Genomic DNA, 13131 nt, shown 5'->3' on the forward strand with positions numbered 1-13131 from the left:
TAAAACATATGCACATTTACTCATTTAAAAGTAATTTTAAATACATTTTGTATTTAAACTTCTTATGTTAGTCAGTTTACATGAAATTATTTATATTTGACATCAAGGAAAATACTCGATCCTCAAATACATATAACACATTTCCTGCAAAATAGCTCTTTTGAAGGTACATAACTATAACATTACCCTTACACACTAATGTTTGTTATCCAAAACAAGTAACTACTACACCAAGCCGACATGACTGTACAACAGGTCATTATAGTGAAATTGATAATATCATAATTAAATCAGGACAATATAAACATGTATGGTAAGCCAAAGTGGACAAAAATCAATATTTTGTAATATTAGAAAATGAATTTTAATATTACAATATCATTTTTTTAATATTAGAAAAGATTTTTTAATATTAGAAATTCATTTTGTAATATTAAAAATTCATTTTCTAATATTATAAATTCCTGATTTAGTAATATTATAAAATATCACACATTTTGTAATATTACTAATTGACTTTGTAATATTAGAAAATCAGTCACATTTTTTAATATTAAAAAATGATTTTCTAATATTAAAAAATCGCAACTGAATACGACAAATCCATTTTCTAATATTAGAAAATCAATTTCTTATATTCAAAAATCACTTTTAATGTTAGAAATTCAAATGAAGTTTTGATATTAAAAAAGTATTTTGTGATATTAGAAATCTGATTTGTAATATTAGAAAATGAATTTGTAATATTAAAAAATCATTTTTTAATGTTAGAAAATTCTCATTTTTGTCCACTTTGGCTTGCCATAAACATAGTAATAAATCTGAATATATAATAGTTTATACAATGAAGAACTGTACTAAGGAATTTAATAAACCTGTTCCAGTTTTTGATAGTTTCAAGAGAAACTTGTCTAAACCAAATTTTAACCAATCCCCTCATGTAGACCTTGTTTGGTTTACTCAAGTTAAAAATATTTATCAGATGTGATTAAAAAAAGTGTCTAGTGTGGACAGGTTTTCCTTTTCTCAGGGTTTGGTTTAGACAGGTTTCACTGTATTGATTATCATGTGTTGACAGATGGACAAACACCGGTATATTCTGTATTGAGAATAATAATTACGCTCAAATTTGACAATTAAAAACTAAAAAATAAAACAACATTTTTCTGTTTATCGTTTATCTAATTATTATGTGTAAGTGTTTGTAAGAATCAGGCAATATGGAAAAAATCAGAAACATGCATGTCAAAACCCCACCAATCTGACAGTGTAATATCACTCAAGGATGCTTTCTCAGTCTGAAAAAAAGCATTATTTGATCTGTGCATCACTGGCTTTGCTCAGAAATTTTTCAACAGAATGTTAGAAAAATGAGATTTTTTTTACAGAGTTGTCTGCCCTTGAAATATTCATTGTCAATGCTTTTCAATGAAATTATAACTCAATGCATCAACATGATATGGAAAATATTGTCTTCTTTCTTTGATTCTGATGCTGCAAATAGTCAAATTACACTAACAAAATGATGGGTTTTTAATACCAAGTTTCACCCACTGCTAGATTCTTACAGAGACTGACACTTAAATATTTTAATGTTCTTTTGTCACACAAAAAATCTTTTAGTGTAACTACACACTGTAGCTGTGTGACATGATTTTCATTTAAAACTCTACAGATCTGAGCAAGTGACAATCACCCCTAATATATAGAAAGATAGTTTTGAATATCTTGCCATGTATGAGACAGAGAACTATCTGTTCAAAGGAAACATGTAGATCTACATCATACAGATAAATCACAATAAATCTGAGAAAAATTAGCTGTAGAGAATAAGTAACTTATAGGCACACAATATAATATACACTTTGTTCCTACAGCTGCATAGACTGTTTATTTCTCTTCTTTTGGCACACTACTGGGCTGTAACAATAAGCTATATAAACATTCAGGAATGTAAGTACGTACTTAGATTTTTTCAAATCTCAGTCCTTGCCTTGAATATACTTGCCTAAACAGGCTTGCAAGATTTGACTTCAGTATTAAATTGGTCATTAGATATCAGACTGTCAGTATCATCATTAAATTACTCTGAAGCCTGTACTGCTATAAAAACTAAATTGGTTCTTTTTTTTTTATACTAAATCTTTGAAAGGGTGGCAAAGTGTAGAGTGAAGTGGGGGGGTCACCAGTTTCATTCCAAGCCATCTTGAGTTAAAATACTTTTAAAATTATCACCTATACAATTAATTATATATAAGAGAAAATGAAACAAGTACCCTCCTCTTCATTAATATTAGTGTGGATTGTGCTTAATTGAGGTAGCATATTAAATATACATTAAGTAAAATTCCACTGAAGAATCAGGCAGAACCAAAGATTAGAGATATAAGCACAAAAAAATGAATTAAAACAAAAAAAAATCAATTGATTGTTATTCTTTAGTGCACACAATAGAAAACATTTGAATGAAAGTTGAGTTCAGCAGATACATGTATTACAAATTTATAGATAAAAAAAAAGTAGTGTAAAATTTCTTGCAAAAATTACTATGTTATAGCAATGCAGTCAAAAATTATATCATATTCTGGTGTCATATGATATTTTGATCCCCTATGAAGAATTGATGCCAGATGCTTCAGGTGTTGTTTTATGATATACACCTTAGCTATTTAAAGCTATGACTTAAGCATGGTTTTGGATGGAATTGTACTAATCCTGAATTTTAGTGAAACCTGTCTTCTGAACTCACTGGATATCAGTTGAAATGCATTTTCAATTTGTGTTTCCAAGGAAATTCTTCAGTCTTAAATGGATTAGGTTAGAACATGTCATACATGTACATGCAACTAAACATTAAACTACAATTAATCAATAGCAGGAATGTTTTTTTTTCACAATTAAGGGCCACTAAAAATAAATATTTGGTTCTCAAGTCTCTATTGAGTGTGCCTCTTTACTCATTTTTATCATCATATCAAAAAATAAGAACAAAAAAATCCCCCAGTGGGAGCCCAACCAACGTTTTTCTCCTTGTAAAAAGCACCCTCAGCACTTTTTTAGGGCATTAAAAGGTAAAAACAAATGTATCCCTCCTTCACTGGTTTTCATGTAAAATGGCCTGAGAACCAAAAGAAAAAAAAAAGTTAGAATAGCTTAATGCCAGTACAAATTAGATATATTGCAATACAAATCAAGAATACATTCAACTGTTGACTACCCTTAAACTTTAGTGCCACGATATATTAAAACCTAAACCATACATTTTTGAAAAATTCCTGAATAGGGCAAGAAATAAAAAGCAAGGACTGCCAGCATTCTGTCAAGGACTTGATGCCTGAATTGGAACAGTCTCACATTGCTGTGGAAAAAAGAAGAACTTTTTTGACAAAGTCGATTCAAATTCTGAAACAGCAACTGCATCCCTGTTTGCACTGTCTCTGGCTTTCCCTAGGCTCACAAGGTGGTTTACCTGTAATAAAGGTTAAAATTATTATGGAATGAAAAAGTTTTTGCATGTGAAATCATTTAAATGTTATCTAAAATTGTTAAAATATCTTCAAGATTTTGGAGCATTATTTTGCATTGCCACAAAAATTAACCTATGAAGATAAAATTTTGTTCAATTAATTACAAGTTGAATCTACATTTTTAGACTACAAAAAATAATGTTTTTTTGCCTGCTTCTTTACCTATAAATATCTGGTTTCACAGAAATTTTCTGTTGTAAGGAATGCGAATGTATTTTGTCACCCATCTTACAATTTTACAAAACTCCTCAATAAGGTATCAGTTAAAATGAATGACGGCCTAGGACCCTGGGGTAACTGTTACATCAAAGGTCTGAAATCAGAAATTGTGGGTCCATGACCTCAGACTGACATTAATTTGGACCTGGACATATACAAATGTAACAGTTTAGGAGTGTCTCAGGGAACACTGACATATTCTACATCCTTCTTTTATTTTCTTTGTCAAACTTTTACAGACTGCTCTCGGTTAGAACCATGAAAATGGTGGCAAATGGGTTATTCCAAATAGAATAATGAGTGTCACTCAACTAAACAGTACATTATAATAAAACTTTTAGTATAATGGCAAAACCTTATGTAAAACTATTGTCAGTATATCAGGAAAATCCTTGTGTTTGGCCCCCTGTTTGGCCCTCTAATTCTTAATCAGTTCAAGTCACAACCCCAAAATTTATCCCTGGCATTACTTTTGAGGCATGACACCTTGTGGTACAATTTGAATGTGATCCATTTACATTTAACTGCTTTATTTTCCAGATATTATGAAAATGCTTGATTCTGGCCACTTTTGGGTCACTAATTCCTAAATGGTTTAAGTCACAACCCCCAAAATCAATCTCAGGCTTCCTTTTGTGCTATGACACTTTCCGGTATAATTTCATAAAGATCTGTACACTTACTCTCAAATTATTGAACAGAAGTGGAAGTGTCTACAGACCAAGATGATGATGAAGCATAATACCATTATTGGACCACAAATTGTTTGCGGTCATATAAAAAGAAATCAAGCTACAATTAATACTATCTCTACCTCTGAAAGCATGGATAGAATGTCCTCACAATGGGCTCTTTTTCTGAAGGTATATATAACAGCCTGTATAAACCAGGATCCTAAAATCTTGTTCCTGAATGAAACCATGTCTGAAATGATAAACACAAGTCAATCATTACAAAGATCAACAAAACCAGGGTCAAAAATGTCTGTTCCTGAAGAAATCTATTTCTAAATTTACACATGTCAACAAGATAAAAAAAAAGACCTGGATCCTAAAATCCTGTTTCTGAAGGAAACTATCTAAAATGATAACACAAGTCAATCATTACTAAGACCAACAAAACTGGGGCATAAAATTCTGTTCCTGAAGGAATCCATATCCAGAATAGTTAGCACATAGCAATGATAATAAGATAAAAAAACCAGGAACCTCAAACCCTATTCCTGAAGGAAACTATGTCTGAAATGTCTAACACAAGCTCTAAATGATCTACAAAACCAGGAGCATAAAACCCTATTCCTGAAGGAAACATTGTCTGAAATAACACTTGTCAGATACACATGACAAACATTTTAAAGATCAACATAACAGGTTAAAGAAGTTTTTCTAAATAATAATAGATTAAAGCTGCATTAGCTGTCATTTTCCTCAATGTTTGTTTCTGTTGAAATATGCCTTAATCTTAAATTATTTCTACTAAATAGTACTTTTTCTGTATAAATTCATTTGATATCCACAAATAAAATGCATTATATGTAAATACATGAAATAGGTGTCTAAATATTTATTGTCTTGGAAGACAAAAAATTGACCTGGTTAAATTCGTATGCATGTGACTTCTGGTGACCTTAATCTGCGCATGTGCTGTAAGGGTCGCTTCTTTAATATCAAATCTGATTGCAAAGCAAAAGTGGTTATTCAACGGCAAGGAAGACTGGCGGACTCAAGTAGTAAAAGGAAAAAGTTCGAATTTAACGCAAGGATCCTTTTGAAATTTACATACTGTGTTATAATGTGGCACAAATATGGCCATTATTTATTTGAAAACTAATCAAAAAATAGATAAAATGATATGAAAATAAGACACGTGCTTACCTGTGTATCTGTTATTGTTATTTTTTAACCAAGGTTTAAGTATTTTGAACCCAGGTAAATGGCCTATTAGCGATCTTCGGAAGTAATGGCAAAAAATAATTAGATCACAGCTATATCGATCTTCTCTGATAAAAAAAACATTGTTTTCACAATATTCTGTACGCATTATGGACATTTAAGGCTACAATTGCATTACTACAAACTTATTATCAACAAAAATTCAGTGGAATCAAAACTGAACAGCTAATGCAGCTTTAATATAAAGTTTCAACAGAACGGGTTAAAAAAGTTTTTCTAAATACTAGATTAATATAATGTTTCAACAGAACCGGTTAAAGAAGTTTTTCTAAATAAAAGATTAATATAAAGTTTTATTTATCTTTACATGTACATATACACCTCAGTTATACACACATATAATGCACATTAAAGGCAAATCATGTGAATCTAAGAAGCAATCTAAAGCATACGGTAGCAGAAGTATAAACACTTACCCATAGTAGTCGCCATGGCAACAAGTCTATGTGAGTCTGCTGGAATACTTCGCTCAACTATAGCATCTGAATCATTAGCATTTTGTATAGTCATACTGTCCATTTCATTCTTCATTCTTTCTAATTTTAAGTTGATAACAGGTTTTTTTGGTGCTGCCACATTGACTCTACCTTCATCATAATCCTCTAAGAATAGAAGAATAAACATTTTTATATACTATGCAATCTAAAAATCATGCAGATGGTCATACCCTCCATTTATTTGATTTTTAACCCTATGTTAGGTGGTGTATCTGATATACTGTTAAATTTTTTTTGCAATGTTATTTTTTCCAGGAATGGTGAAAATTATGAGATAATTTTTGACTGGTAACAGTGAAAAATAGTGTTTCCTTCATTAGCAAAAAATGTTTATTGCAGATTCTGATAACCTAATGATAAACCTCTTCACCAATCCTGACTTTAAGTGGCCCTAAAATTTTTAAAATGTTTCTTTTGAGCCTTCTGAAGGGTTCTGGTCAAAATGTTTTTGTACAAAAGAAACATGAATCCCTTTTTTTCTGCTTTTGCATTATTCTTAGGTTGACTTATACATATGTAAACAAGAAAATAATATTGTACATCTTCACAAATGGAAACAATAAAAATCACGTCATTCCAAGATTGAGTTCAGCAGAATTACAATTAAATACAGCAATTAGATTTTCTTTTGCTTTTTATTCAGTTGGTTTCTATTCCTTCCATTTAATTCATGGCCTTGCACATCTACATTTCATCCCAGAAAACAGGACAGGTAAAATAATTTCACACTTCAAAATTTTGCATACCGAATAGGATACTATAATGTATATACATAAAAAGAATGAACTCATTTTCCACACCAGAGTAGAAATACTAATCTTACAATGTTAGAAGTAGAGTATCAAATTTTCAATTTGATCCTTGGTGAATTATATTACTTTATAACAATCAAAAGTATTAAATCAGAGATTACCGTACCTCCACGGCATGCCTGGATGAAGAACAGCTTTGGTTTTGTGTCCATACATGCAAAATTTCTAGCATTAAAAATGTCTTTTATGACCCTTAATTCTACAGTTTTTCCATCGCTACCATAAATAGCATTCTGAGTTCCGTGAGTTAGAATGACTAATATAAAACAGTCAGCATGGCGATGGAACTGAACATCACTGGCCTCTTGTTTCAAAATATCTTCTATTTTCTGTGAATAAAAAACATTCATGACAATAATTTAGCTAAAAAATATATTAATGAAATACAAATCACATATAAAGTTATATCATTACACCAACCCACTTTAATAAAGTTAAATCCATCTGTAGGGTCCTGCAACAAACTTAGAGATATTTTATTAGCCAATTTCAGTCATTCTGTCAGTCTTGGAAAAACTTCAGAAATATATTTTCATGTGAACTAAGGTAAAGGCAATTTGCATTGCTAACATGCGTGTTTGCTCCTCCTGAATGTAATTCAGGAAGAAAATTTGTTTAATAATAATTTCTGTCCAAGTCAATGTACTGTTATTGTTTTTCCCCTGGGAGCAATCCAAGTTTCATGACAATATGTCCACTCTTTCAAAATTTATTATTTTAAGAGAAAAATCTTCATAAGCAGGAAAATAAATGGACAGATAATAGATAAACATGTATATCATATATACAACTAAGGACTACTAGCACTTAACTGACATGCCAGCTCCAGACCATTTTAAACCTACAAAAAGTTATGTCCCCATAGTATGTAAAATGAATCCCAATTTTTCCCATGCAGGGTTGAGAATCATGGTACATCATAAGTCATACAATAAGGACACAACCCATGTCATGCCAAAAACTGCTTTTAAATATGGTGTTTTAATTTCCAAGTAGACCCTATGAGCATATCAATGTTAACACAAAAAAATGCTATCCTTAACAATTTGTCAACAATATCATAACTACATCCCTTAGAAATTAGCCTATTAAATGGGAACTCAAGTCAAAAACTACATCCCTTAGGAATTAGCCTATTAAATGGGAACTCAAGTCAAAAACTACACTACACTTCAAGTGGGAATTAGCCTATTAAATGGGAACTCAACTACACTACACTTCAAGTGTTGTTTTGTAAATTCCACTCATACATTGTGGAAATTAAGCTTAATCCACCTGAAATGTCAACAATTACTTCCTCTCTATATATATATGTGTAAACATAAAAATATATGCTCATTAGCTGCACTTCAACAGAGAAGAGTGGATCTGGCCAAATCTACTTGAACTGTAATGTATTATCTACCACTTTACCCCAGCATTTTTATCCTTGTGAACTTTGACATGAAAATGCAGTTCTTTGAATAGTTTTTCCAGTCCTGCAACATCTTCATCGGTACCTTCTCTCATAGCTAACATAACTCGATTCTTGCCGTCAATCTCTTTTACAGGGCCATGGAATATTTTGTTATTGATTATCACAGCTCTTCCTCTTGGATTTCTCTTCAATGAATAAGCCTGGGAAGGAGAAACAGAAAGTTAAAGTTAGATATTGCCTACAAAAAGGTATATATGTATGCCTACCCCCTGTTCTGAAGTTAGAGGTATTATTCCCAAAATTCACTGAATAATAAATTCTTGGTAATATGCACTACTACATATCATGTCCAAACTACCTACAACGTTTCATGAAATTGTGTGCAGTAGTTTCTAATGAGTTATGCTTACAAAAGTTACAGACAGACAGGGCAAAAACCATAAGTCTCCCCACCATAGTGAGGGAAGACATAAATATTAGTAATATGGCCCTGGATACAAGGAAAGTGTATGCATATTTCTAGTATTGACTCATCACAATTTATTCTTCTGAACTGTTAGTTCTTAGTTTTTGAATTGGGTTTAAGTGCTGTTTTCATTATCATCATATGTCAAAACAAATCATTGAACAGTTAAGTATAATTGTTTAATTGTCTTAATACAAAATTGAGATATATTCATTGGTAGAATTAAAAAAAAAAACAGTCAAGCAGTCTAACTCGTTACATCATTATAAATGATTCAATTTACTTCCAAAGATTCATAACAAAATTTCAGTTTTTAATCTAATTATCTACTGGTACTCGAAATATTCAAAAGGGATGTTATTGTGTTTATCAGTGAGTTCAAAAGTCATTTGATGTAATGTTGTCATTAGACATTGCCAATATTTTTAATATCACAGCAACACACAGCCAAATCTGCCACATATGATAATCATATGGTAATCATATGAAAATCATATGATATCTGACATATGATAGTCATATGATTATCATATGTTAATTTTGGCTTGAAAACATATGACAATTATATGTTTGTGAAAAACATATGATTATCATATGATAATCATGTGAATATCATATGTAAAGTGAATCATATGATTATAATATGGTGCTCAATTTATATGATAATCATATGGTGCAAACCATTTGATTCCCATGTGTGGCACATTTGCCTGTGTAGGATAAGATAGTAAATATCAGGCAGTTAGAATAACAGAATAAAGTTGCCAAAAAATATGAATTCCACAGACAATACTACTTACTCTACCAGTATCTAAAAGTCTACTGAGTGAGGGGTCAAAGGGCTTTATTACATGTTGGTCAGCCTCTAATATGCTTCTTTGGTCTGGCCATACTGTAAAATGAATATGTGCATACAAGTGTCATCATTTAGTTACTGAATAAGTATTAATATCAAAGATCAAATGTCAAATGTGCACTTCATGATGACATTGAATAATTTATTTGGGCAATCATTCATCATCTATAGAAATCCCTCAAATTATGACCATTTCTGGTTCAGATCACAATTGTACATCAATAATCAATATTGTAGTCTTGGTCATATGTTTAGTCTATAAAACTTTCAGTAGGTTACTGAGTGATGGGTATTTCAATGATGTCTGTAATATTTGTATTTCTCAACTTCGATGTAACTACAAATCTATGGCCTATAATTTCTTTAAAAAATTAGTGGAGCCGAACAAAACAGTAGCTTTAATGTAATAAAATAGATGCAATCACATACCAACAAAAAATCTCAACATATGTACCTGCAAGAGTTTCATACTAAGTCTGGAGAACTGTTTACAGTAGAATGACAAACTGCTAAACAATAGTATACATGTAACTATATGCCTTGGCAACTTTGAGGTGCAGGTATAAAAAGTAACTTGATATGACCTTCAGGTACTTACCTTCAGGTAGTTGGTAGTCTCCTGACCCTGTAGACAAATCTACAGGTTGTCTTATATAACTTCCTTGCTGGGAAACACCACTAGCACCATTCATTAGCCTATCATAAATATGGTCATTCTTTGTTTGTCGTAAGACATCCAGAAAAAAGTCAAAAGCTTTGGGACCTCTTCTAGGTAAAATATCCAGTAGTTTTCTCACTTTCTTATCCTTTGTCTCTTGAACCTGTCAAATTAAAAAATAAAATAAATCATTTACCTGATGAGTATACACAAAAGAAATTTAAATATACCTGAATAAAAAATAAAAAGGAAAGAAATAAACACATGAATATACATAGCATAAAAAATAAATGCCACAAACACTAAAGAAATTTTGTTTAGAGTCAGATTTGAATTAAAGGTAATGAAGAATATAATTTTTACATCTGGCCTAAGCCCAAAAAACTTAAGTTTTTAAGTTTGAAAAAATTCCATGGTAACTCCAATCAATGTCTTTGAAATTAGTGTCACAAACAGTTATGAATTCTCTCAGACTTGAGTAAATTTTGTGGCAGTGGGGCCAGAATTTGAAGTAGGCGGAACTTATAAAATTATAAAGAATAAAAAATCATATTTTTGTGCAACATGTATTGTCAGCAATCATATACATGTACATACATTTGCAAATACATGTACAACATGTACACGACTTGTGTAAATATATTGAAATAAAACATTATTCAAACAGCATTAGTATTGCAAATTATTTATAATGGCAAACTCTTTGTATCTTTTTTTTCATCCTTTCATACCTCTACATCACATTTCATTCCTTCTGTGAACACATCCAGGCTATAAAGTTCTTCATTGATATCCTCAATGTTTTCTATATTTTTCACCAAGAATGACCTATTGGTTTGCAGTCTTCTTCTGTCTTCATCATTCATGATTACTAGTAAAGCTTAATCATCTGAAAACATATAAAGAAACAATGAATCAAGGTCAAATTGGCTTCTAAGAATGAAAAGTCTACATAGCAAACATGAAGCTGCAGGCATTGCCATGCTAAGTAAACCCCCAGTCACATGGCAATCCCATGAAAAATAGTAGTTGATATCAGACAAAAGCCAAATTGCTAACAAAATTGTATTAAGAAGTTCTTAAGTTCTCTGTGTCTTATTTCTTCAAATTATTAGAGGGGGGATAAATTTACAAAATCAGAACTAATAAAGCAGTCTCTTCATACATTTTTTTGTATTTCATACTCATAATTCAAAATAATGGATGGTGAAGTCAATGTAAAAATAAAAATGTGGATACAAAATTCAAAGAATAAGTACAAGATTACTTTTTTAAAGATATTTTTCTGTTACTAATTTTATGAGAGCGAAATATATACTAAATGGCCAACCAGCCATTGTTGGACTCTGAATCACAAACACTTATTTCTGTCAGTTACTATCAAATATTAATGTAGTTAGTCCAGATAATCATGACATTTGTTGATGCATTTTTTTCAAATCTTACATTTGATATACAATATTAGCCAAGAGTGTAGTAACTGACCATTGATTGAAACAAGTGCCTGCAGTGGTCCACGGTTTAGGTTGCCCCAATAGGATGAAATTTTGGGGAATTCCTGACACTGTACCAAAAACCAATCATCCGGAACGAGGCTCCTCAGACAATTTCTAGATTTTGGCCAGAAGAAAAGTATACTCTTATACTGAAGACCAAAGCTGTTTACAGTTCAGTGTACATCAGCCATAAGTAAGTAGTCGTAAGCACTATAGTCTATATGCCTGTACCCTGTTGTTAGTGTTATCTAGTTTTTTTTTTAAAAAGCTCGTTAGTTTTTCTAGAGTTACCATTTTAAGAATATTCTGTGTAATGATCAGTGACTAATTCAATACCAGGGTTAGTCAATAAGCAACACTAAGAACATGACAATGTAAACATTGTCTTATTTTCATTTTTATTCAATCACAAAAGAATTTACCCCCAAAAAATATAATTGTCTACGTATACTGTACCTGATCTTGAAATGAAACTTTCAATTGCAGAAAATCGTTTGGTTATCTTTTTAAAGGGAAAGTAAGGGACATTTTGTGTCATTCGTGTTTCCCTAGCAAAACGAAAGTAAAGGTATTTGTGTATGCGTTCTACGTCATTGATTTTTTCAGAAAAATAAATAAAAGAACTTCTGTCGGATTCTTATCCGGAAATGCATCACTTTCCCGGGCTTTTCCGCTACAATGTGTATTTATTTAAACATATTTGTTTTTATCATGTATCATTATGGTCACAAATAAAGCAATAATGAAAGAGTAATCAAGGGAACCAAGGCTATGGCGGTAATCAAAAGAATGTAATCCAGGGACAAAGACCAGACATACACAACAAAGAACATAAAGTAACTGAAATCATACATACAAAGTAACAAAAGCAAATGAGCAACTCGGACTCCACTGAAAACTGGGAACACGGACCAGGTGCACCGGTAGGGTAAGCGTCCTCTGCTTTTCTAGAAACACCCGCCGAGTTGCTCATAAAAAGTCAAGTCCGGGTTAGAAAAATATGGTACAAGAATTAACGCCGAATGTTTTATCATAACAATTTAATAAATAGGACTTTTATATTTGAATTGTCCCCATTATACCATAGACATGTAATTAATTATATGTCTCTGATTATACTATCCCCATCTCGTATTGATCAGTGGAAGCATATATTCATCATGATAAGTAACCGACTATAGGAAACAGAAAATGAACCTCTCATTCACCATTTCTATCGGAAATGCTTGTA

General features: G+C 31.4%; 1 protein-coding gene across 1 annotated transcript; it reads right to left on the minus strand.

Moving 5' to 3' along the window:
- Positions 1-12496, minus strand: LOC148601279 (caspase-7-like). Its single transcript, XM_088555006.1, has 9 exons — positions 12357-12496; positions 11136-11293; positions 10345-10567; positions 9691-9782; positions 8421-8624; positions 7114-7336; positions 6115-6300; positions 4561-4670; positions 1-3469 (listed from the first exon to the last, which is right to left on the minus strand). Exons 2-9 carry the CDS (start codon positions 11268-11270, stop codon positions 3320-3322), a joined length of 1323 nt encoding a protein of 440 aa, XP_088411132.1. The 5' UTR covers positions 11271-11293; positions 12357-12496; the 3' UTR covers positions 1-3319.
- Positions 12497-13131: the final 635 nt, after the last annotated feature.

Source organism: Perna viridis, chromosome 12 (genome assembly GCF_037379345.1).
Source record: "Perna viridis isolate PV_CMFRI_1.1 ecotype Kerala chromosome 12, ASM3737934v1, whole genome shotgun sequence".
In the NCBI taxonomy this organism is placed as follows: domain Eukaryota; kingdom Metazoa; phylum Mollusca; class Bivalvia; order Mytilida; family Mytilidae; genus Perna; species Perna viridis.

Bases quoted from the DNA above. Each gene is read 5' to 3' on its own strand.
- LOC148601279 (XM_088555006.1), bottom strand. From the start codon at position 11,270: ATGAATGATGAAGACAGAAGAAGACTGCAAACCAATAGGTCATTCTTG. The intron at 10,568-11,135 runs GTATGAAAGGAT...TTAATTTGACAG, and splicing joins GAATGAAATGTGATGTAGAG to GTTCAAGAGACAAAGGATAA. The intron at 3,470-4,560 runs GTAGAGATAGTA...CCTTTATTACAG, and splicing joins TTCTATCCATGCTTTCAGAG to GTAAACCACCTTGTGAGCCT.